Below are 27155 nucleotides of genomic sequence, written 5' to 3'. Positions count from 1 at the left end.
CCTGAAGGCAACGCAATGAAACTCAACGAGGAATGTCTCTGCGCATCTACTCCAATCATTAAGGCCAGTCCTGCAGGAGGTTCTGTACGTGGCAGCGATCTAAACCCCTCCGTCCTGCTCACAACCGGGGGGTACCCACTGAAACTGCGCCCACACACCAAAGTGAGACGTTACTCTGTAAAACCCGAGAGACCAAAGGTAAGAATGATTAAAATATTGTGTACAATTAGCTGAAACAGCACGTCTTTATCTGACTGGAAGGGGGCTGAGACGTTGAGCTTGCGTGCCTCCAGAACACGCTGGGGTGATCAATAACTGAGCCCAACAGGTTTCATTTGTTTCGGGAAGAGGAGAGCGACGCTAGAGACCAGCGGCACCAAGAAGGTACAGGAACAACTGCCCTGTATTTCGTGAAGTCTGTGTTTGTTTCCGACATGTTTCTCACGTCGCAATGTGAGACTCGGTGAAGCGGTCCGGTTACAATGTTTCACTGCGAAACGGGAGAAAGTTGTGGGAGTTTTAGCAAAACTTTGTGGACCGAGCCTGACACTGTTGATGACACTCGCTCCTTTAAGTTACAGTGAAGCCATTTTTTATTTTTTGGTAATTTGGCGCTGTAAATATACATTTCTGCGCATGTAGTGTGCAGCGAGCAGCACAGGAAAGTCCAGGGACTGAAAGAGCGTCAGTGTTGGTAATTTCTAGAAACAACTGTACTGGGAGGACGTCACCGGCACGGCTGCTATTCAGATGGAGACGATGAGCAGATCCAGAGTCAGCAAGATGAGGCTCAGGGTTTTCTTCTGTTCAGGCCCAATTTTTACCTAACTTCAGTTGACAGTCAGGTTTAGTCTTTTTTAGACTAGTTTTTCTGAAAGAGTCAATTCACACATAACACCAAAAAAAAAAAAAAAAAAAAGAAGAAGAAGAAAGAAAATCCGTCACTTCCGCAACTGGATTGTCTTTATGATCGATTGTCTGCTTAATCCTTCAATCATCAGAAAACTGTGAGAAATGTTCATCACTAAATCCCGCACCACGTCATCAAATGTTTTGCATTTTGTGAACAACAGTCCAAACCCCCCCGAAAACAATCAGTGTAATTATAATGCATGACCAATAAACTCAGCAAATTGTCACATCAGAGAACCTGGAACCAACATATGTTTTTGCAGTTTAAAAAAAAAAAAAAAAAAAAAAGACAGATGAATTCATTGTAAATATACAGTAGTTGCCAATAATTTTCTTTCCATCAACTAACGCGTTAGTTGACTGATTGTTTCTGCTCCAGATATCTCAGGCCCTAGGAAACATAAACCAAACCTAATTTCATAGATACTAATAGAGGTTGGACACTATAAGAGCTGGTGTTTGTGGGACTATATCAGGGACTATTAGCAACTAATGATTATTTCCATTATTGTCTAACCCGCTGATTTTTTTTTTTCAATTAATCTGTCAGTGCACTGTCAGATATGTTATAATCACAATTTCATAAAGCCAAGAAATTCAGTTTACTGTGCCTAAAGTCAAAGAAAAAAGCAAATCCTCACATAGGAGAAGCCAGAACTACAGATTGTTTGGCCTTTTTGAGTGAGAATAGACTCACGCAACTAATACATTTTCAAAAATAGTTGTCATTTAACTTCCTGTCAATCTACTTGTTGAATAATTGTTTCTGCTCTAGATTTGACCCTTTAATTTAAGTCACTTCACAGTAGTTGAACAACATCAAAGGTTGTTTAGCTTGTGGGTAAAAAGCTCCAAAAGAAAAGAGAGTGGCTTTGTCCACCCTCTGCAAATAGTACAAAATGCCAGTGCACGGCAGTCCCAGTATAAAGTGTTGTAGGCACACCAGGTGAGTGATGCCCAGCAGGGATTTTTATGCTGCACAATGGCAGTAAATGTAGATAGCAGCCATTATAAACCATGCACATTCAGAGGATGATGTTGTGCGAGATACAGTTATAACTTACAGTTGTCTCTGTCTGGTAGTCTCCCTTTCGCACTGCCTACCTTCTTTCCCTTATTGCATCCAGTGTCCAGTCTGGTTGTGTCTCTTGATCATAAACATTGAAGCAATACTTGTTTAAATGCCTGGGAGATTTATGATCTATTATAGCATATGTATGCTTTTCATATACATGGATCTTTGAATCTGTATCTTTCCGTTAATACATATTCTGAAATGAGGCACGCTCAGTAAACAGGAACTGAGTGGTTTAAACAGGTGAACAGCATTTTGGTTACAGATTACTGGTGTTACCATAGCCTGGCTGCTACATGAGCATGGTTTTCCCTTAAAGTAATGTTGCTTATATAACCTATTTTTACTAACAACGTGGCTTCAGATATTTCTCAGCTCTCACTGCATCTGATACAGATTGGCTTTCTGTCAACCACATATGGTCAGCAGAAATCTTGAAAAGATCTTTTTTTAATGTATTGCCATGCACAGAGATTTACTACACAGCCCTTCCTTCCTGATATTTCCTTGTGTACAGGGTCTGCTAAATCATGTCGGAAATGACCACTTCCTTTGTCTCTTGGATAGACTTAAACACCACAAGAAGTGTTTCTATGCATTGGCTGGCTGTATAGAGCTGAGGAATTGCTTCCCCCCTTCATGTGATGTTTAGTGGAAGTGAAAGTCAAAACATTTTTTTTGTGCAGTTGTGACACTGCCTACAAAGTAAGTTGACTTAAGGGCATCTTTTAGATTTATTTTAATCTATTTATAGTCCAGCTGTGGAGGAATAGTTGTTCTTCTACCCACAGTTTAAATTGAAATGCACTTAGCAACAGCAAGTTTGAGTTTGAAATAGTTTTCTTTTGCTAAAGGAGAGTTAAAGCCTCAGGACTGACAGGCAGTGATTGCCTGAGCATGTTCAGCCTGTGGATACTGTACATGCACATACTGCAAGTGGAATATTACGCAACATGCATGTATCACTCTGTGCACGTGTGTTAGCATGAGTACATGAGTCTGTATTTTGTCTTTGGCTTCGCGTGGTACGCGCCAGTCCTGTTAACTGATTAACATCAGTCAGAAAAATACCTGCTCAGCATCAACCATTTTCTGCTTATCACAATGCGCCGTTTGCAGCCTTCACACTGTGCAAGGAGATGGCAACTATCTCATCTATGTATGAGGACATGAAGCTACCAGTCTTTATTAAAATGCTGTAGGTAGCTGCTTTCTTTCTCCACGTTAGTTTTACCGAAATAATGGAATTTATGAGCAAAATAATGGAGTTTGCTCTCAAAATGTAATGTAGAGAAGTTGTTGATGTTTTCCACACTTTGAATTGCTTTTGCAAAGAGTCATTGGAGTGAGTTTAAAAATCTGGCTTTGTCAACTTTGTAATTTAAATGGCTCCATATTTCGTTCTGGGAACCACTTTTGAATGCACAGGGACATGCAGTTTTATCTGTTTGAATCCATTGAATTTTCCAGTGAAGCAAGAGTCTGCAGTTGAATCTTTCCTTGTTCTTTTCCTTTTCCATATGTCTCATCCTCTTCTTTGTTGTCATCTTCTTTCTCTCCAGCTTTTTCCTTGAACAATCACTCATTAAATATATTCTGTAGATTTGATTCTGAATGGCCAATTTTGTTGATAAAAGACATTTCCTTTCATTATTGAAGGCTCTTTAAAAGGTTTTGTGCAACAATATTTAACTATTGCTTCACTTGTCTTGATCTCTCTCTCCCAGTCACATCAGTGTCAGTTTTTGGCATGGCTGTCCTTTGCATTTCTTGTGAAATAATACTTTTCAAACTGCCGTGGAAAAAAGGGTGGGAAAGTTTTATTTATAATAAATTCTGTTATCTTGACATATGTTTAAGTCTGTTTCCCCTCAAAACTGAGAAAGAGATGTATTTTAATAACTTCCCCAGTTGACACTTGTGTGACCCAAGACAGCTGCTACTCGAACCAGCCAGGTTTTTCTCTGTAGATCTGTTGTGAAACATGGTCCAGTAGAACTGAAGAACAAGACAACTACAGATGGTGGAGATTTTACTCCCTGAGTAAACTTGTGCTCTGAAGAAACCCCTGCCCCATTACAGACCTTGGATCCAGACTGCTTTGCCAGAGAATGTGTTTCTGTGGTTCCTTATCTCTCTCATGGAACCACACCTTCATGTGAAAAAACAATAAGAAAAGAAGAAATCCCAAGAGTTGGTCAGAAAAGAGCAGATTTTGCTACACACTGCACTTACTTGTTAACCGATGACGAGAAAACTAAATGAGTTACAGTTACTTAAAAGATGTCAAACACCACAAATGACACACATTGATGTTGAAGAGTTTGCTGCGTATGAAAAGAACACGTTCTCTGTAAAAGCATCATCAGTGCCAATACATTTCTGCTAGTACAGAGTACAGACCATCTTTTTTTTTTTCAACTTTAGGAGAGGGTGGATAAAAACACAACTGCCTGGTTATGTCCTCTTATGACCTGTCATATCATATCTTGTCCTGTCCTCTCCTCTGTGCTATTCCCCACATTTGCCGGAAATGCCAGGCAAGGGTCAAGACGTTGGCTAGTAAATGTAACAGGCCCCTTTCCAGGTATGTGACGTGGTTGTCACAGCCTGCAACGGCAAGCAAGTCTGTGTTTGGGCTGGGCAGTCGTACAGGCTGTAAATTACAAGGAGAGAGTTTTGGTCCTGTCATTTGTAATTTAGGACTGTGGTAATAGTTACCTGGGACTTCAATCATAGAGTAAAACAAAAGCACTCCTATCTAACACAGTGGAAGCTGAATTCGTTCTGGTAGGAATATCTATCAGTGAGAAAAGGGCTCAGGAGTGATTTATGAAGCTTCTGCCACCAAGAAGTGGAAGTTGTCACTTGAGAGTGAAGGATATCTCTGTTTACAGCACTAAGAGGACTAACATGAACTAACATGGTCTACAGTCAACAGAAAAGACTGACTAGTTGATACTTCTGATTTAATGCAGGAAAATAGCCAGAAATATCATCATTTGCACACAGTGGAAGGCTGAAAATATTTAACATCGACAAATGCAAATCACACACATTTAGTGAACCCATGTTTTGAGTTCAGTCTAGCACCACATCGGCCAGTATTTGCTTTTTTGTTCATTGTGTAGGAAGCATTGCTATGGCACTGATTTTCTGCTTCCATGACCAAGGCCCATCCATGTGCACCCAATCCAACTAATCACAAAGCTCATGCATGCATAACCAATACGTGTTTAGTTTTCTCAATAATCATGTTAGAAGACTGGAAAATGAGTATGCAGAGCATAGGAGCTTATTCAACTGTAGTTGTATTTTCTTGTGTTTAATTCAGTGTAATTTGTAAGAATTTTGCCAAGCAGGCACATTTTTGTATATAAAATGAGCATTGTCACTTAATCAGTCAAAAGAAGCTTAAATCCATCAAGTATCATTTCTGCATCTGTGGAGTATGCGAGTGTGTGTCCTGTCATACTTGCTGGCAGCCTTCAACAAGTTAGGACAGCTCTGCAGCTCTCCTACACCGTGGAGGAGAGAGGATGAGTTTTCTGTGTGGAGAAAATTGATGAAGTGCTTTTGCTCTTAAGCCAAAAAGTGACACCAAATAGGTGCTGGTCTGTGAATTTTGGTCCAGTCATAGTCTGAAATGTTTGATATACAGGCACTGACCTATATTCTCACACCCACTGTGGTATAGTCAAGCAAAAATAACTATAATTGTAAGTGCTAAAGCCGACTCTTCAGAAATGTGAGAGTCAACGAGAATGCAGAAAATGAATCCTTTCTTTTCACCAAAACATAATTACTAAGAGTAGGTTTGTCCATCAAAACAAGTAGCAAAGCTGATGGCTGTGCTGAGGACTGACGTAGGTCTGGCCAGTTTAAGCCTATTTTATTTTGAGGTTTTATTGCCAGACTGAGTCTGTGTTGCATGAGCACTAGTCTGGCTGTTAACACAAGAAGCAATTTTGCTCCTTTGCTCTTTTTTTTCATCTGACATAGAGCTGATCTTTATAACAACCTTATGAATATATAACATACAGCTTTTTTATGTGTAATAATGAAGTTAAAAGGACCATCACGAGCTTCTTTTCTGTCTGTGTGTACTTGTACATCTGTTCTAAATAGTAGCCTAGAGTTTAATGCTGACAGTTAACATTTAACGTTCTTCCAGTGAGTGTCGGCCAGGGGTCAGAGAAAAAAAATCCAAATGAACATCCCTCATGCCAGACTTGCAGGACTGAAACTCACTGGAAACTGGACCTAGAATTCACAGTGCCTTGTTGTACGCTTTGAAGCTATTTCACGGCCCCTCACCAATAATACTGTTGGTTAGTACCATATGGTGTGGTTGTCTTGGATGTTTGTCTCGTTAAAAGTGTCCATTTGTCACAAATAAACCTTCCACCATGTTTGCTTTACCAAGGATCCACTGATAATGTCATTGGCAGACTGACTGTTTTTGTTCATATTTTTTCCCCGCAGCATGTTCACTGACATTTTGTCCTGGAAATGTGTTCTGCCTTTTGATGACTCACTTCCTCTCAGACATTATGTTGGTGTCTCCTAATGCTCAAATTAAGTGCTTCCGCTTAACATTATCATTGTCAACTTATTTTAGCAACAACAGAAAGTCAAAGTGTGTATTATTGTCAGTCGTGTAAGTGAAATGATTTCTTTTGCACCTAGAGCAGGTCCCTCACAGAGGTATTTCCCTCACTAACAGTCAAGGTGCCACTTTTCTGCTTCAGATCCTCTCACTGAGCCGTTCATTAGATACTGATGCAGACGGAAGTATGCGCGCGCATGTATGTACATGTGCTGGTATTTGGAATTATGTATGTGTATGTGCTCTATGTGCCCACAGTCAACAGTAAGCAGTCATTACTGAGGAATAACGTGGTAGAGCAGAATTAGACAAAATCCGAGAGGAGAAAGTGGAGCAGTGTCACTTTCACAAACAAAGCTGGCCACAGTGCTGGACTGTGAACAGATAGTTTCTGATACATCTTCGTGTTGTCTCGTTATTTCAGCTTCAGCTCTGTAGTCACTGAAAGTCCACACAGCACATGCTCCTTTCGCCCTAGATAATACTATTACTCATTTGAGAGGATGAATGTTAGTGAAAGCCATGTGGCAACTTCTGACAAGAAAGTCATCATAAATCTAGAGATAAACCTAGAGTTGCACAGCTGTTTGAACCGAACCTGCCAATGATAGCAATCTAATAAGCTTTTTAGTGACAGATTTCTAATAATTATTAAAGATGTCATGCATTAAATATGCCAAGTAGATCTTTAAGTGTATGTGGAGGACATATCTGTTGTACTTGGATTGACGTTAATGCTTTGAAGGCAAATTAATTATGAGTTTCTGCAGCGCAAGCTCTGGTTTGTAATAGTGTTACACTGGGCACGGAGCTTTTTTTAGCTCTATCATTAGTCACAAAGACTTTTTTATAGGTATCTGGGGGCCATCTTGGGCTCCACACTCGAACATTGAAAAGGAAAATTAACTGATCTTAAATGAACAGATGTTTTCGTGTGCTTTGCGATTTTGTAATATAAATGTTATTCATATGGCTGTATCTACAAAGTACTTACATATATTCCGCAAATTAGAAACAAAAGGTTTTATTACAAAAAACACTTTTTTTTTTTTCCACACTGTATTATTCTTTAATAATGAGAACTGGGCATAGAGGCCAGGATGACTGCTGGCCTCCCAGCAGGCATTGGTGACTCATTTATAGGAAATGCTCTGGAAACTTTGAATATTGTTTGACCATCAGTTGTTCTAGTGTGGAAACACAGCATCATTGCATGAACTGTTGATTCAGGGTAATACAAACTGCAAGTTTATTTTTATGTGTCATTTGAGAATAAGACAGACCACTTTGTGATCCAAATAGTGTTTGTCAGCTGTTCATAGCCAATATGAAAGCACAGTGCCAATTTTGGATGGACACGGTGTGAAATATGATCCACAGCTTGTCTTGAAGGATGTTAAAGAGAAACTTGTATGAAAAACATGAACATACATTTTATCGATAATGGGTAAAATTCTCCCCATGTGTTTAACACAGTCTGGCACAATTCCTTCAATGGCCTAATCAAGAACTACAAGAGTATTTAAATTATTATTAGATTATGAGGCAAGTGTTGTGATAATGTTTCTCATTGCAGGTTATTGAAGAAGACAGAATGAGGAAATCCCTGTTTTTCATCTCCTGGGCTCTGCTCTGCTGCTGCTGCTGCTGGACCACACAGGCAGAGGTCTTCACCTCGATAGGTATGTTTTTAAAGAGCTGCATGGATTTGTTATTTTTGTTGAATTAAAGTTTACAATAAGTCTCTTGATTGGTTAGTAAGTTAGTTAGTTTCTTGATTCAGTTTGCTATAAAATTCCTTTGATGCATTCTTTGAAATATTTTGCTGTTATTATGTATATTAAAACTTACAAGGCAGTTGAAACAGTTATTGTGCTGTATAATCAGAAAAAAATGCTGAATGTTGCCTTGAAAGCCATAAAAAACTTTACTACTTTACTACTACTCAACAATTACTTAATATTTAATTAGGAGAGTGCAGCTGCTCTTGCTGTCACTCTCTATGGAAATTGCTGAGAGCTACATGTAGAAGAAGATCATTTTTAGCTCAGGAATGCATGTCTTTTATTTGCTGTAAAAAATGTTTTAAATGGAGACTGTGGACAGGAAGGAAAGAAGTCTGAGTTTATTTCGAGGTACCCTGAATAACTTTTAAAATAAATAATAATGGTCTAGTGAATTATTTTTTCAAATTTGTGAAAAAATGGTTTAGTTTTGTGCACAGTGCTTAAATACAGCATGATTTCGAGAGGTGAGATTTACAGGTCTTGTCCCCAATTAAAAAAAAACAGCAAAAAAGAGCCTGTAAAACCCCTTCAACTGTTCCTTTGCCTTTTGTGAACCCTATTGTCTAATCAGACATAGCTGTGAAGACACTGATAGAGTCAAGCTGGCCCAGGCCCCAGTTACAGTTGCCATAACAACCAAAGTCGTAAAGATGTAATGATCCAAGCCTACGGTTGAGGGAGTGAACAGTCATAACACACAGACCCTTCAGCTCTGGGATAGACTGTCTTCCCTTGGGAAAATATTACATAAAATATACAAGGTGACTTAGATCACCATGATTCAATGTTTAGGATTTGGTACCCAATAGAATGAAGATACTGAGGACATGTAGTAATTTTTGTATAGTTTTAAACCCACCCTGTCATTACACAGAGGTAACTTGTATTGTTCATTTCCATTCTCCTCGGTAAGCTTCTGCTTCAGACATCTGGAGCTCCTGAAATATCTTCCACCATGATGTAACCAGCTTGCAGGGTCTACATCACACATTATGCGTCACATCAGTCAACAGGCTGCATCTCATGACTTGAACAGTCACTTAAATCACACTGATTTACTGAACTTGGCCGGTCTTCTACACTGGTTGCACACAGTGTTTTCTCACTGTTCCTCTTCCCTGGCATCCCCTGTGAATTAATCCTGGCTGCACATTTCTTTGGAGTTGTTTACTATGCACACCACACTCCAACATCTCCTCAAAGGCTCATGGACAAACGCCCCTCTACACTTTGCTGAGTAATTCTATACAATCAGAGTCTCACAGTGGTGGCTGAAGGTTTATTTTTATCTCAGTCTCAGTCTGAGGTAAACAGTGATACCAAAAAATGCATTTTATTGGTATTTAAAGCAAAGAACAGCAGCAACACTCTCACTGCAATGTTTTTGATAAAAAAAAAAAAACAAGATGAAAATATTGGTTAGAGAAACTTTGAATTACCTGTCTGTGTGTGTCTCTCCAGGCCAAATGACAGACCTAATCTACACAGAGAAGGAGCTGGTCCAGTCTCTGAGGGAGTACATAAAAGCAGAGGAGTCCAAGCTGGCTGCAGTCAAAAGGTACATTCTGGTTCCTGTGATGTAATAATATATTACTTTATTATACTTCTACTCCTCTTAATTACACAGGGAAATTGTACTTTCTACTCTACTACAGTTATCTGAAAGCTGGTTACTGTTCAGATTAAGATTTTACATACAAAGCATCCGATAATCTTATAAAACATAGAACATTGTTATAGATTAAACCAGCCTTTTTGGCTTTTGACCCACATGTCTACTTGTCATGTTTCCAGATGTTTCTGAGTTATTTTCTCCTCTAACTTTCTCCACTGGTTTTCTCTCAATAACTGTTTGTTAAAGAAAAAAAAATACAGATTTATGTAGCAGAGCTTTTTTTCTACTTCCTCGCCTGACCCCCTCAAATTTATGTTTTATATATATATATATATATATTATATAAAAAAACATAAATTTGATATATGCATATATAGTCACCAGGGCCAGTTTTATGTAGAACAAATACTTTAAACTTGTGATACAGTATAGTGCTTGACTAAACAAATCCTCCTCTTGAATTAAAATCCTCTCCATATCACTGGCACATTATATGTGTTTCAATAACAGGACAAATTCAATACAACATTTATATCTGTTTCATCAACAACACATAAAGCAACCTGTTCATATTAACTGTCCTTTAACCATTAAGTGTTAAGAACTGTGTTTATTATAAGAGCTCTAGCATTTTTATTTCATTTGTACAGTATATGTTTTATGTGGTGTAACACAACTTTAGTCTCTTGTTTCTTTTTTACTTTTGCAGGTTGAATCAAAGTAAAGTAATATGTACTGTGTCTTATATACTGTATGCATCTGTATAACAAGAGCTATTACAGTAGTAACAACACTGTCTCTGTCTCTTAGCTGGGCCAATAAACTGGATGCTCTGACCAGAGTGTCCACCTCTGACCCAGAGGGCTACCTCGCCCACCCAGTAAATGCCTACAAACTGATGAAGAGACTCAACACAGAGTGGTCTGAACTGGAGAGCCTGGTGCTTCAGAACCCCTCTGATGGTAAGAAAATTCCCCATTCTGACAAAATGTGCAGACATTTAGAGCACACACACAGGCAGGTCACACTTTATATGTGTGACCTGCCTGTGTGTGTGAGACAGCTCAGCCCAAATGGTATCAAGAAACTTCAGCTGGACTAGTTGATTTTTTTCCTTTTTGTCTGCATTAATTAGTGACACATCTGGGAATGACTGTAAATTTAGCTCACGCTGGCACAGTTTCAATCCAGCCACATATGTGCTTCCATCAGTTTATGCTGCCTTGGCTAAATCTCAATCTGTCAGCCTCAGCCGTTTATACCTTCCTGTTGACACTGCATTCAGTCCACTTTAAAATATCTCTGACGGGCAGCATTTACCAATTTTTCTATGGGGCATCTCTCTGCATGAGCGAGAGCGAGTGGTCAGTGTCAAATAAAAGATGCAGAGCGGATGTGAGCAGAGCGATTACAGCATTGACCGCAGAGTGGAAATACTGTGCTGCACACATGAACAGAGACTGTCATGTTGTAGCTGCAGCTGTTCCTCATCTCTGCATATTTTGGCCATGTTCTCTTCTTCTCTTCTTGTGTTTGTGTGTGTTTGTTTGGACATGGAAATGTGTGCATGACTTAGGTCCATATCTGTGTCAGGCAGATGAAATGAGTATGAGAGTGTATTGGGTGTTATACAAGTGAATCTGTATACGTGGCCATGAGTCATGAGTAATTTTCGTTTGTCCACATTTTTTCCTTAATCTTTAAGCAAGACAAAAGAAAAATTGACACTGAGAGAGAAAGAAGGACGGGCTTTGGACCTTTGCCAGTCATACATGATATACAGTAAATGCTCAGGTATTTAGATGAAAAAGATCCTCCTCTGAAAACCACCCAGCGAAGAGAAAACTGAGAAATGTCACATCTGCCCTCAGGAGTTTCTGATTGTACTGAGCAGCAGATGTTGATAAGGAATATAAAGGAGCTAAAATGATTACATTTTTCCATAAAACTGGTCACTCAGATATCTGAAGTCAGAACAGAGGTTCTGAATTATTTACAGAAGGTCTGGGACTGCTGGGGCAGGAAAGCTTGTCCTGACTGTGGGTTATAAGCCTGAACACATCAAAGATACTGGCAACAACCTTTGTTACCTTTGTTTTCATTAATTTTTTTGTTGCAGACACGGTGAGACAGGAAAAGAAAGAGAATAACTACAGAGACAAAGGCCCATTAGAAGAAAGAGGGTGATTTCATGAATGCCAGCTTTCACTTACGATGTACAAACACATCTTCTAAGACCCCTTTGTGTGCATGCACCGTATTTATATGTGGCCTTGTGTGTTTAACAAATATCAATGCTTGTGTATTGAATAACCATTGTTTTGTGTCAGTTGCTTAGTTATAGCAAAGTTAAAAATTTAACATCCTTTGGCTAATTAGGCGATTCATGAATTCACTTAGACTTTGTTGAACATTAACATCCTGACATTTCCAACTTATCTTTTCTTACTTTGTCTTCAGGGTTCATTTCCAACATGTCTGTACACAGACAGTACTTCCCAGATGAGGAGGATGAGATGGGTGCAGCCAAGGCGTTGATGCGTCTTCAGGACACGTACCAACTGGATTCTGAGGCCTTTTCAAGAGGAAAGCTGCCAGGTGACCAAGAAGTGTGCAGTGATTCTGTAAAAGAAAAAAAAGCATGAATATATTAAGATGGACAGAGCAGTGTACATGTCTAAAAGAAAGAGGTGGCAAACTGCGTCCACCATTAATGACTTTTTTTAAATGGTATGTTTGTGGGTTTATATGTTTTCTTGTGAAAACAGGTTTGAGTTTTGGACTTCCTGACAGATTACATGGGGTTAAATATCAGGTTACTTCAAGCTATTACTCTGGTTCTGGGTCATGACTGGGCTGAGAGTTAACTTTGTATGTGGTTAAGGGTCGAATGACTGAATTTTTTATAGATCTAAGAACTGGCTCGCAGTACTGACTTAACCATGGTCTTGTTTTATACTGCCAAGAGTCACCAAAGTCAGAAACCTCAATTTAATACCCATCAGGATTTTAAAAATAATAACTTATTATAAATAGTCCCAGGAGATGCACTTCAAGTATAGTTGCTAGATTTGAACTGCAGTCCTATTCCAGTGGCACCTAGACACAATTTGGATGCAGCACAGATATGAAGAGGTGTGTACTTGTGCAGACTTATGCAAGTGTGTTTGTTTTCAGTTAATGAGGCACAAGCCAGTTTTTTTATGAGTGCATCTATGCCATTTGAAAAAAAACAAAAAAACAATCACACTCATCTTTGTCATGATTCACCAGTGATTATTGAATTATGCTAAATATGTTTTCTGGTCTATAAAATCACAGTACATTACGGTCAGTATTTACATTCAGTGAACCCTGCTCCAGGTATACACTCCAACGCCATTTTGACAGTGGACGACTGCTTCGACATGGGAAAGACGGCTTACAACGACGCAGACTATTATCATGCTGTGCTATGGATGCAGCAGTCCTTGAAGCAGCTGGATGCCGGGGAGGAAGCTGTGGTTTCCAAAGCGGACATTTTGGACTACCTCAGCTACTCTGTTTACCAAATGGGAGACCTGCCACGAGCCATCGAGCTGACACGCCGGCTTGTGGCTATTGGTAAGGTGCAGCATGGGCGAGTGTACTGACACAGAAGATATGAGCTCACTTCAGTGTGCACACTGACACACATCACATAAAATCTCACAATCATTTATCTCGGCGTGGGTTAATGGGGTCATGGTCTCACTTCTCAACTAAAAAAAGAACATTTAACAAGTATTTAAGGAGCACTGTTGAATTTTTAAGTTGCCTCCCTCCCATGGTTAGCTGACCAATTCAACCACAGTCTTCCACAGTGGGATAACACATGGGTTGTCTTCTTGGTGTTTCAGTCACCACTACAGTCCACCCTCCTCCCTGCAGTGGTGCTCTGTGCTTGCCTGAGCAGCAGGGTGTAGTCCTTCCAGAGTAAAGGGAGGTGGTTTCTAGCTGTTATTTTAATCTCTGAATCAAAGGCTGTGTTTACAGCTGCAGGCCCTTGTTTTAGAGCTGTAACATGCTTGATTACTTTTCAAGTGAAATGAATTGAGGTGGGGCAGATATAGCAGACACAGACCTGCTTTAGGACATCAGGTGTTACACGTTGAAAATGCACAGTTACAGCTCATAACCATTACAGCTCAAAAAACTGAAACAGTAAAGGATATACAATAGCAATAGTCCACACCAAGCAAATAAAACAATACTAGAAATGCAAGAAACAATGAGAAGAGGAGGGGAAATCAGTTTTATTCTGCTGTCACTGGCAAATGTTTAAAAAATAGTTTGACAGTGTTGGAGACTGAGAGATTATATCACTCTGGGAAGTTACTGCCAAGAAATAGTCCTGCACAGACACACATGCACAGAGAGTTCGGTTTTTGTACAGATGAAACAAATGAGTTACATGATATTAATCAGTGAGCTTCAGAGGCACTGGTCGGCTGATTCAGTTACCTTCGACCAGAGCCAGCGTGGCTTACGCTCTTTTTATCTAAGCTGATCAGCTGCTGGCTCCAGCTTCATATTCAACAGGTATAAGAAGTGTGCATATTTCACAAAATATTGAAATGTTGCACAAATTGTGATATAAAATACAGTGGCTCTCAATGGTTTAAAAGAGTTCCAAAAGTAACAAACGAACAATTAGCAACAAGGAACAGAGCTGAAAAGTAACTAGTGTTGTTAAATACATTTAGTGGAGTAAAAAGCAAGATATTTCCCTCTGACTGTTACTGGAGTAGAAGTATAAAGTAAAAGTAATTCAAAAGTAATAAAGTAATACAAAGTAATTGAAATACTGAAATACAAGTACCTAGAATTGCACTCAACTCAACTAATTACCACTGAGAACTGAGTTCATAGAAGCTGAGTTGAAAAGTCCACAGTGACTGTTGATTATAAATGGTTGCTGCTGTTGTAGTGAGTTGTTTTGTCTTTAATTAAACCATACAGCAGTTGTAAAACATGTCAAAGTTTACAGTGCAATTCTTGTTTTTTTTTTTTCTTTTAATTCAATATCTGTTGACTAGGAGTGATGACACTTATGGTGTCAACACACATGAAAGAGACAAAGCTGTTTAAAATTAGGACATTTAATGCAGTATTTATATTTAGCCTGCTTCTCAGTTGAGGTTTCAGCCACTAACTAAATTTTTCTTGTACTGACAGAACCCGGCCACCAGAGGGCAGGAGGAAACCTCCGTTATTTTGAGCGGTTGCTCTTCAAGCAGCTCAATGAGCTGAACCAGGCCTACCAGCCTTCCTCTGAGGAGCCCATTCAGCTGGGAACCTACAGCAGACCTAGAGACCACCTCCCAGAGAGAGAGGCTTATGAGGCCCTCTGCAGAGGAGAGGGGCTCCAAATGGTGAGACATGAAGAGAAAAATAAAGGTCTGTTGAGAATGAGGATGAAATGTGAAGACCTGTAGCAGAAAGGAAGTCAGAACACTTGATCTTTATGTACATATCTGAAGTGTTAACATTTAGCTAAATTAAATCCTAAAGTACCTGAGAGTTTGATCATCTGCTGTTAGTGAAGGTGTATATTCATGACAATGCTCTAAATGAAATTGAACAGATGGATTATATACACAGACAAACTTGTCTTAAAAACCAGTGTGTTAGGCAAGGCTTTTGAATTTCGCAATGAATCATGGATTGTATTTAATATTAAGTAGCAGTGTACAACAACCTGCAGTTCACAAACACAAAACATTCCTACACCGGGCTGGAAATGTTTGACTTTAGTCAATCAAATATGAAAGAAACAAGCTCATAAACACATATTTTTATGTAGTTAATTTATTAAAAAGTAATATTGAATGTGCAGGAGCTTTTTTGGCCAAAGTACTGGCAATCCATCATGTTGTGAAACTACATTTTGCCAGCAGAGGGCAGTCAGATTAACTGCCCTCAGATTCCTGTTCGAGTTCCTCGAACTCAAACCTCTCCTTCTATGATGGACATAACTGCATCCTTTGCCATCATTCTTCTTATCTGCTCTTCATACTGGTTAAATTCAGATGAAAAACTGTAAACAAATTAGAAAATAAGGTTTATTATTTTCTGCTTATCTTATGTATTTCACCAGAATGAAGCAAGGCGCAGCCGTTTGTTCTGTCGCTACCAGGATGGTAAGAGGAACCCTCGTCTCCTGCTGAAGCCCATGAAGGAGGAGGATGAGTGGGACAGCCCCCACATCGTACGTTACCTAGAAATTCTGTCACATGAGGAGATTGAGAAGATTAAGGAGCTGGCCAAACCCAGGGTGAGACGAGAAGCAATTAATAAATAATAACAAAATATGAGAATGAAGATAGTACTGATAATGCTTCTTGATAGAGATACTGTCCGTTTCTTATGGACGCCATTGTTTTTACAGTGTTACTCTGGATATCTTCATTGTTTAACGGTTGTTATCACAGCTTCATGCCCATTAACAATCACATCAAGTGCTGACAAGTAGAACATTGTAACTCTCCAACAAAATATTTACTTATGTAGAAGCTAAATTAGACCAATAATGAGAAGAAAAACTGGTGCCCTTGAGCTTATGATATCAGGCGCTGGTGCTGTTAAAATGCAGTTTCTTTGTAACAAGGACGCATTCAAAAGAAATTGTTCAAGGAAATCATTTTTTTATTCTGAATATATAGAAACTGTCATATGTGTAATTAATTCAACTCTATGTGTGTGTGTGTGTGTGTGTTCTGTCAGCTTGCCAGAGCTACTGTCCGTGATCCCAAAACAGGAGTCCTGACTACAGCCAACTACAGAGTATCAAAAAGGTAACTCATTCATTCATTCATTAACATACAGTTAGAGCTTATTGTTATCAGTTTTATTATTAATACCATTTGCAGCGTAAACTAAGATACTGTATTGTGTAATACAGTATCTTAGTATTACATAATACTGTGTAATTTGTTCTCCAGGCTTTTAAATAAAAGGATACTAAACTTTGTTGCTTACTAATGCAGTGTTTACTGTAATTGTGTGTATGCATGTATGTACTTCACTACGTGGTTACACAAGTACAAATTTATGGTTTTTCAGTGCATGGTTGGAAGGAGAGGATGACCCTGTCATCGTCAGAGTTAATCAGAGAATAGAAGACATCACAGGCCTCACAGTCGACACTGCAGAGTTACTTCAGGTAATGTAATACCACAGAACACCAAATTACTACATCATCATCATCATGTCACATATAACACAGGAATGCATATGGTTAATGTACAAAAGTCAGTCAGTCAGTCAGTCAGGGACATAAAAAATGAATGCCACAAGATGTATGTAGTATCCTGTCTACAGAAGCAAGCCTTTTGATAGGTTGAAAATGATTAATGATTAAATTAATTTAAAAGTTTTATGGATTAAAAAAATCAAACCGTAAATTTAACTTTTTTACAAAGAAAATTAAAACGTTTTCTATCTTTTAATCTGAGATTTTACGCCTGACCCCAGTACAGTGGAGGTGAACAATATTTTGTTTGTGGTGTTCAAACCTCAGCAGCAGTGTGTGCTAACAGAAACAATGTCAGTCACTCAGGATAATCCACAGTCCTCAGTGTAAACTACTTTAATTGGAACTACTTTTTGCCAAAGACTAGTCCCTTGATTTGTATTCTTTGCAAATCATGCGTCCTCCACTAGAGCAGAAATTGTTAGAAATGAGAGACAGACTTAATAAGGTCTCTGTCCTGATTGATTTTAGATTGTCTCAAGAACAGGGTTGGGCTCCCTGGGAGTATTTTTAAACTGGTTCCAATCATATATCTCGGGGAGGAAATTCTTTTTTGCAATTGGGGATTATCATTTGTTAAGAAAATATAATTTGCCTTCCGGTGCTACTCAGGGAAGTTGTCTTGGTCCACTTCGCTTTTCTCTGTATATGCTCCCCTTAGGTGACATCATTAGGGAATATAAAGTAAATTTTCAGTTATGCTGATGACCTGCTCTCTTGTAAACTTGGGAATCTGGCCCCTGAGGTTAAATCAGAGGTATCATACCTGGACATTGTTTTAGAATTTGAGTTAAATTTTACTTCACGCATAAAGAAGGTGACCAAAACAGCTTTGTATCACCTACGAAATATTACCAAATTAAGCCCATTCCTATCCCATAAAGATGCTGAAAAACGTTGTCATGCTTTTATTTCAAGTAGATTAGGCTATTGCACTGCTCTTTTTACTGGTTTTACAAACCAGTTACTTGAAAGACTTCAGTTTATTCAGAACTGTGCTGCTGGACATTTAACTAAAACAAATAAGAGAGAGCATATTACCCTGGTTTTAGCTACACTCCACTGACTCACAGTATCTTAAGGAATAGATTTGAAGGTCCTTTTACTTGATTATAAAGCTCTTAATTGGTTGGGACCAGCTTAAATAGCAGATTCTCGTTTTATAATCCTTCACAAACTCTTAGATCCTCTACTGCAAGACTTTAAAATACACACAATTAGATAGCACAGCTTTTTTTAACTATGCTCTAAGACTATGGAATACCCTGTGGACTCTTTAGCTTTGCTTTTAATAAATTCTCTCATATTTTACTATTGTTACTGGTTTCTGTTTTTATTTCCATTTACATATTTTATCATCTACTGTCTTTCTATTCTGATTTCATCCATCCCTATTTTATTCATTTTTTATTGTAAAGCACTTTGAGTTACATCTCTTAAATGAAAAGTGCTCTATAAATAAAGTGTATTATTATTAAATCAAATCAATACATGTAGATACACTGTGGCTTGCCAATACATTTTTAATCATATTGGTTTAATATGTAACTATCTTTGTCAATGGCTGACCAGGTTGCTAACTATGGAGTTGGAGGACAGTATGAGCCACATTATGACTTCTCGAGGGTGAGTTCACTTTGGTGTCAGAGTGTGTGTGTGAAAATTTAAGTGACAGAACTTGTCATGCTTCCCACATTGCCTATAGTCCTTATACCCCTGACCTTCATACTTTAATTCAATTCAATTCAATTTTATTTGTATAGCGCCAAATCATAATATACATTATCTCAAGGCACTTTACAGGGTAAGGTCAAGACCTTACTTTGTTAAAGAGAAAAACCCAACAGTTCCCACAAAGAGCAAGCACTTGGAGACAGGGGGGAGGAAAAACTCCCTTTTAACAAGAAGAAACTTCCAACAGAACCGGGCTCAGGGTGGGCGGCCGTCTGCCTCGACCAGTTGGGTTTAGGAGAAGATAAAAAGAGTTGGTGTTATCAATAATAATGACAGGTAACAGTGGTTAATAGTAAAGATGAGTAATGGTGGATCTGGATCCTGCTGCTCCCGAGGCAGAGATACCTGCAGAATGAGGACAGAGAGAGGGAGAGAGAGGAGAAGCACAAACTACGGGAGAGAAAAAAAATACAAAGTTAATGGCATGAAGTCATCGAGAGAGAGAGGGGGAGAGAGACAGAAATAGAGAGAGAGCGCCCAGTGAATCATGGGAATCCCCCAGCAGTCTAGCTCTATAGCAGCATAACTAAGGGATGGGTCAGGACATACCCGAGCCAGCCCTAACTATAAGCTTTACTAAACAGGACAGTTTTAAGCCTGATCTTAAAGGTAGAGAGGGTGTCTGCCTCCCGAACCCACACTGGGAGCTGGTTCCACAGGAGAGGAGCCTGATAGCTGAAGGCTCTGCCCCCCATTCTACTCTTACAAACTCTGGGAACCACAAGTTGACCTGCATTTAGAGAGCGAAGTGTCCTATTGGGAAAATAGGGAACTATAAGCTCTCCAAGGTACGATGGTGCCTGACCATTAATGGCTTTGTAGGTGAGGAGGAGGATTTTAAATTCTATCCTGGAGTTTACAGGGAGCCAATGCAGAGAAGCTAACACAGAGATCTTTAGAGATCTGAGCTATGGTCTCTCTCTGTGGTATTTCTGGCATCCGTGAATTTCATATGATCTATAGCTGTATGCACTCTGTGCACCTGTCTGGGGTTTTGCTATGAAATGACTGATTTTATTATATATAATACGAATGGTCATAGCAAATAAATAATGTCTTGTTGAAATACTGCTACAGTCACTTGGCAGTAAGAAAGAACAAAATCATGAAAATGATGAATGATCATTGTCTGTTGTGGATACCCCTTAAAGAAATAACTGCTCTTTAGTGGAAATTACTGTGTGGTCACTGTTATCTTTATATCTTTATGTGCATTATGTGTTATTAAGTATATAACATAAAGCTAATATTTTGAACTTATCATTTTGAGATGAAAAATGTAGTTCATTTGTGGTTTAATAATGATTCTGACAGATAATAGAGCAGACTCTATTTGCTGTGAGTGTAGTTAGTGCCCTGAGTGGCGGGCTCCTAGTGTGAGTCTTTTTGGTGATGGGTTAAATGTATAAACATCTGTTGCAGCGTCCTTTTGACAGCAACCTCAAGGTTGATGGAAATAGACTTGCTACCTTCCTAAACTACGTAAGTACATGTGTGTGTGAGTGTGCACCGTTTTCGTCTGTTTTTACCCTTGAATTTTATCTTCATAGAAAGATGAGCCTGATGCTTTCAAAAGATTAGGCACTGGAAATCGTGTGGCAACTTTTTTGAACTACGTAAGTACATGCATCCAGTCGCCGTTGATTGCAGGCTTGGGGTGGCAGTCACCTGAAATCCACGCTCCATCCTTCTTTTGTTTTATACAACCTTTGTTAACACTGGGTTGTATAAAACAGAATTTTACCCAAAAGTAAACACAATAGTTAGTTTATAAATGAGGTATGTAGATGAATATCCATAACCTTTGACTGATTCAAGTTCAGTGTTCACTGTGGTGCATTATGTGGATGTGCTCTAGTAGCTTATTGGGCTATAGTATACAATAAATGTAAAACCTACATGAATAAACAAATTTAAGTTGAAGATGTCATATGGACAAGATGTAACAGGAGAGAATGCAATGAGACCCTTGATTCCTGTCAGGAAGCAGCAAGACTACAGAAAGAGGAAAAGTAGTTTTTGTTCATCAAAACATAGCTGAAAAAAATGAGTACAAAGTAACATGATATAAGTTTTTGTCCTTTTGGACTTTTTGTCCATTGTGTGTGGAACAGTTGATGGGTTAGTTTAAAGCTGACCATCTTCCCTTTTCTTCTCAAGTTTTTCTCCATTCTTGTTATTTTGTATCCCTTATTTCTTGTAAGACTCTCACAAGATCTTGTTTTTTGATCATACTTACCAAGAAATAATTTTATATATATATAAAGAAAAAAAAATTGTATAATAACAATTTATTTGTCAGTGACAAAGCATCCATTGGCATTTACGTATTCTAAAAGGATATTTTCCTTAGCAACATGTGTTTTGGTATGTTGTCATGTTATGTATGCTTTGACAAGGACAGCAAATGTATGTTTTGCTAAGTACAATCGCAGATGTGTTCCTCAAGGATTGTAGAATACCATTGTGTATACTTTGAGGAAAACACAGAGAAAGTTTCCAACCAGTTGTTTTTTCTCAGATGAGTGATGTCGAGGCGGGAGGTGCCACAGTCTTCCCTGACTTTGGAGCAGCAATCTGGCCTCGAAAGGTGATGACAACTGTGTGTGTGTGGGTGGGTTTCTGTGTGTGCATAGGAGAAATATGTGTAATTTATTGTGTGTTGAATGTGCTTTTTACACTGCTAGTGTCTCCAGTGGTAAAAATAAGACTGTTGGTGTCAGTTTAAGGGTCAGTGTGGCGAGGTGTAGTAATTATTACAATTCTTTCTTTTCTGAAGTATTACATTTACATTTACTTATTTGGCAGATGCTTTTATCCAAAGCCACTTATCAGTGAGGGACAGGACTAAAGCTTCAGAACAGTAGGAGGCCTTGAATTAAGTACTAAATCTGTTCAATAAGATGAAGTGCAAGGTGATCAGGTAAAGAAGTGCAAAGTGCATAGTAAGTGCTAGTTAGGCATGTTAGGGTGTTAGAGGTGTTAGGGGAGGAAGTGCTCTTGGAAGAGATGAGTCTTAAAGATATTTTTGAAGACAGAGAGGGATGCCCCTGCTCTGGTAGCACTGAGTAGCTGGGTCCACCATCAGGGAACCACAAACAATAACAGCCTGGACTGCATTTGCCTTCTGAGCACGAATGGCAGTGCCAGACAACATTCCTTGGAGAAACACAGTGGCCCAGAAGGAGCATAAGCCGTTATGATTAAGTTCAGGAAGATGGGTGCAGACCGGCCGCTGCATTCAGGACCATCTGCAGTGTATAGGAACGTTTTTCTTAAGGTATTACAAGTGGATCCAATCAAACAGATATGTTTTTTTCACTGTTAACATAGCTGTGGTAATACAGGCCCACAGATTGTTCAGTTAAGCATGCTGAGTATTGTTAACTAACCACTCTCACGTGTTCACATATTATTTTATTTTATTCTATTTTTATTTTCTGCACGTGCTTCAGAAATGTGTTTTGCTGCAGCACAATTTCCTTGTGCTTTTTTTCCAATGTGGCAAGCAACAACATAGTTGTCAAGCAACCAAAACTCTACTTGAGGACCAGGGGGCTCAGCATAAAATCGTTGCGTGTTGGATCTTCATGTTCCACCACCAGATGTTACCAGCATTGTTTCGTGTATTTCATTTCTCCACAGGGGACAGCAGTGTTCTGGTATAATCTGTTCAAGAGCGGGGAGGGAGACTATAGGACCAGGCACGCAGCCTGTCCTGTCTTAGTAGGAAGTAAATGGGGTGAGTCAAAGTTTAGATTCATCACTTTTAACTATTGATGTATTGAATGGGATTGGAAAACCACTCAATTCTGACTGAAATGTAAGTAATAAAATTAGCATTATTTGGTAAAAAAACACAATATTATAGTATATTATATAATATAAGTTATATAGTTCATTTATATAATGTTGAATCGTTGCCCAGCCCTACCACAGATTGGAGTAACTTATTTAATTTTTTCTATAGTTTCTCTAAATTAATAGATTAAAGTCAAGTGGAAGTATTTGGATAAAAACATTTGGATAAAAAAGAATATTTATTATATATTATATTATGTATTCAAAAATACAAAGTGTCATTTCACTATTTACTGATGATACTCAAGGTTATCTCTCTTTAAAAGCCATATATCCATAATTGATGTATGTATCTCAAAAACTGCTTTTAGCATAATATAATGATGGAATTGCAGCTCTGCCTCTTTTATGTAATGGCCAGCTGCTGCCTCTCACTGATTTCATATTGTAAAGTTGTATCCCAGACCTTCATTTTATATTCTCATTTACTATTTTTATTTTCAATCTGGTATTTGTCAGGAGAGAAGATGGTAATTGGAAGCTGTAAGAAAAAGCACATTTAAGCCTTATGGCAGACAACGCTTTCACACATGTAATTGTCATAATTGATGATTTTTAATCATCAAATGGTTTTAAGTAATAGAAATAAGATTAAATTAGCTCTAGCAGGATAATAGTGGGCCAGGGATCCTTTTGGGCTTGTGATCTGTATTCTTGTGTGTGTTCTTGCCAGACAGATCGGCGGTGTATTGGCTAGCAATGATCACAGATGCAGGAGTGCAGCTTTCTGGCAATCAGGAACAACATGTGCGATTCCCTTATCTCTAACCTCAGCTTGTCACAGGCTGAGGACGCACACTTTTGGTGTCCTTGCTTTCATTATCAGTCTTGCCAACCCAAAAAAGTTATTATCTTTGTTTTTATTCCTATTTTTCCTGGCTCTCTTGGAACTTTACAGAAATGTTCCAGGAGGTAAAAAGAAAGACTGGGGATGATAATGGTTTGTCCTTAGCATCATGCATCTGAGATCAAAGAGGCTCTTTCAAGTTTTGACTGTGCTCCATCTTGTAACTCATAAAACCACAACCTAAGAATTATTGATACATGTCTGTAAATATTTTCTAGAAATACAAATACCATTGTGCATAAGCCAAGATATTGTACTACAAATACAAGATTGATATTTGTAACCATTTTACAAAATCTCAGCATTAAAACCAAGCTTCCATTATTTCGACTACAACACAAAGGTACTTTTTTTTTGTAGGGCTCAAACAAAAAGGCATTAAAGGGCAATTTTAACCAATTCACAAAATGTCTGAAGTGTATCTTGACACACAAATGTTCGTGATTTTATTAATGAAGGTTTTAAGATACTAGCCCCAGAAATTCCACCTTTAATGAAAGTGAATTCATGTTTAACTTTAGTATATCCCAGTTAATCCCAAGTAAGGGATCTCTTGGATAATCCACATACTTAGTTTGATCAGATTTAGATGGAGCCCTTTTTCTGCAAATAAACCTACAGATACACAAAGGATATTGTGTTATTTAAAAATAGTCAAGATAGTAAAGTTAGATATGAGTGAAAGCATTTTTTTTGTACAGGAATAAGCCTCATGGGATGAACAGGAAAAAGCAAGGCTCGCCTACAATATTAATCATACATTTTGAAACTTGAAGAAGGAAATCTGCTAAACACTGCAGCTTAGCCATGGGAGCAGTGTTGACGTACAGAGCACGCTGTGTAACCAGGCTGGGGAGTTTAAACCAAAATGCTCACCATATGATGATGGTATCACTTCATCCTGTTCTGAGCTGGTGAAACAGACCACTGCAAAGAGATTGAATATCTCCATATTTCAGGTTCCATGATAAACAAATTCAAATTCATACAAACACTAAAATATACTGGGAAGATCGTCATTACCACATGCTGAAATGGATCATTTTGCCAGGGAAGGTTTAGAGGCTTTTTCTTTAATCACACAGGCATTATTTAACTGCCTTGGCAATCTTTGGTTCTCACATGTTTTTTGTTTTTCTGTTTTGTCAGTGTCAAACAAGTGGATTCACGAGCGGGGACAAGAGTTCAGGAGACCCTGTGGCCTGACAGAAGTGGACTGAAGTTTGAATCACATCTACGAAACATGCAAACACACTCACACACATACACATACATGCTCCATAGTGCCTTATTTCTGGCAATAATGCAACTTTCAGACGTGTTCTGCAACACTTACATAAGTGTTCTCTCCCTCCACTTGTCAGCACGGTTAACAAATGTTTCATCAGGAAATTGTGACACTGGTATGTGAGAATTGGCTGGATAATTTTTTTTTTTTTTTTTAACAGAGGAGCTCAGTTCTCTGTCATGCATCCCTGCATCACTCCCACCTCATTAAATTAAGCTGAATTAAGTCTTTTTGGGGTTTTTTTTACTGTAAATAGGATTAACCAATAAACATAAAAAACACAAAACTATATCAGTTCAATCAGCACACATTTTAAAATCATTAAATTTGAGTTCAAAATTTAATCACTGGTAGATCCAAATGTGTTAGTCCACTGCCAAATATTCCCATTCATACCAGAACCTAATACCTGGGTGTTCTGGCTCTCAGATAAACAGTTTGTCCCTCAGACTGCTTTTACAAGCAACATTTAACTTTTCAAATTAAAAGTATTAGCATCAGTGGTTAAACAGAGAAGTTTATATTTAGCTAATATGTAAGCTGTTTAAAATACTTAAACATACAGGATGGTGTGACCTCACCAAATGGTGTGAGAGCAGCTGTAGACTTTGTACTGCATTCACTTATTGCAAATTATTCCACTGTAAACCATTACCTCTGCTATGTAATTCTACAGTATGAACACATTTTCCAGTTGTTCTGTAAGTGTCTGAGTAGAGCGGAAAGCCTGTTTCTAAATATTTAGCCGCCAGCCATCAGAAATGTCATTTTACAAAAACACCTTAAATTAAATCTATGGTCTGGTATTGGGTCATTTTAGAGGTTTATTTGGGAAGCAGCTGCTGGTTATTTTAAACAAAAATGGAAGATTTGTAAAAAAAACATCCCAAGTTACCATCAGTCATTCAGACACAAATGGGCTTTAGTACTGTATCGTCATTTATTTTAACACCAATATCCCTTTATTTCATCCTTTATCATTTGCATCCAAAGTTTTTTCCCTGTCAGACAAAATCCAAATCCAAATCATGCCCAGGACATTTTTATTTATATAGTGTTTTAAGTTATTACATTGTTTTTACATTGTGTTCTCCTCCTACAAGATGGCAAACCAATAAGTCAATAAAAAGTGGCTTTTATTAAAATGTTTTGTGGCTTCATTCACTGTTTTCATGGTTTCCCACCCTGTAATCAAAATCATACTGACTCTAAATCTGTTTCTGTGTCTAGCATTTTCCTATGAATCTGACAAACTTTGCTGGAGCTCAGTGGCTGTATTCGTGAACCTACAGGTTCAAGTGCAGAAAAAGTCTTAATTAGCAGCATTAATTCATACTAAAGATGAGCTGTAAGCTTTACCAGAAACGGTAGACAAAACAGAAGCATTTTTTGCAGGATGGCTTAAATGGACTAAAGCATCTAATTGTAATGGTACCTGTCTGATAACATCATGGTGGTGAACAGAAACAGAAGCAAGTATAAATCAATCTAGGAAAGGGATCTCCAGTGTGATTTTCTGGAAGTCCTTAACAGTACTCATGTTTAGGTATTACCTATGGGCCAGCTGTATCTGTAATGAAACATTAGCATCCTAGTTACATGAAGTAGCATCTCCTTCAATGCATGGACCTTTGAGCTTCAGAAACACCATGTGGAAGTTGGGCTCTTTGGTGTCAGTCAAACCTGCACCACTGGTCATGGACTCACTTGACCAGCAAATTCTTTTTATTCTAAATTTGCTTTACCAGTCTTATAATCGCAATGGCATTATGGCATTCAATTTGAAAATGTTAATGCTAATTTCTTACCTACAATAACACAATAACACAATAAAAATTTACATGTTTTAATTTATTGTACTGGTCACATTTTGGAAGTTTTAGTATAAGCTCCACTGTAATAAATCTAATTCGCATCTGATGTGCACCACTGGCTCTGTGTTTGACTGTGACGGGAAGGCAATGCTTTGTTGATTTACTGATGCAAGATTGAGCAACATGTATTGTGGGACATGGAGGAACGCTTCTGCCATCTACCCAGAGTCATGATCGGACACGATGGAACCGGATGCTATTAGCTTATTTCTCCACTGAAAGGGACAAAGATGGTGTGATTTCTGTTCACAATCATCTAATGCTGACTTATCACTTTTGT

General features: G+C 38.4%; 1 protein-coding gene across 2 annotated transcripts; it reads left to right on the top strand.

Annotated features, from left to right (window-relative positions):
• On the top strand, positions 1 to 26146 carry LOC139607734 (prolyl 4-hydroxylase subunit alpha-2-like). 2 transcript variants are annotated; one of them, XM_071460874.1, is made up of 15 exons: positions 1 to 198; positions 8173 to 8278; positions 9845 to 9941; positions 10809 to 10960; positions 12459 to 12596; positions 13362 to 13601; positions 15195 to 15391; positions 16117 to 16293; positions 16743 to 16813; positions 17082 to 17181; positions 18844 to 18897; positions 20556 to 20621; positions 21527 to 21595; positions 22651 to 22747; positions 24863 to 26146. In XM_071460874.1, the coding sequence occupies exons 1-15, from the start codon at positions 16 to 18 to the stop codon at positions 24931 to 24933; spliced, it is 1818 nt and encodes a 605-aa protein (XP_071316975.1). In that variant the 5' UTR covers positions 1 to 15; the 3' UTR covers positions 24934 to 26146. The 2 variants fall into 2 exon arrangements, with proteins under 2 accessions (XP_071316975.1, XP_071316976.1); XM_071460875.1 differs by lacking the exon at positions 20556 to 20621 and adding an exon at positions 20428 to 20487 and having other exon boundaries at positions 24863 to 25080.
• The last annotated feature ends 1009 nt before the right edge of the window (positions 26147 to 27155 follow it).

The sequence above is a fragment of the Trachinotus anak genome, unplaced genomic scaffold, assembly GCF_046630095.1.
Source record: "Trachinotus anak isolate AG129_WGS33_773 ecotype Australia unplaced genomic scaffold, CSIRO_AGI_Tana_v1 ptg000024l, whole genome shotgun sequence".
Classification (NCBI taxonomy): Eukaryota; Metazoa; Chordata; class Actinopteri; order Carangiformes; family Carangidae; genus Trachinotus; species Trachinotus anak.
The sequence above is the reverse complement of the archived record's forward strand: the minus strand, read 5'-3'. Positions and strand labels throughout refer to the sequence as shown.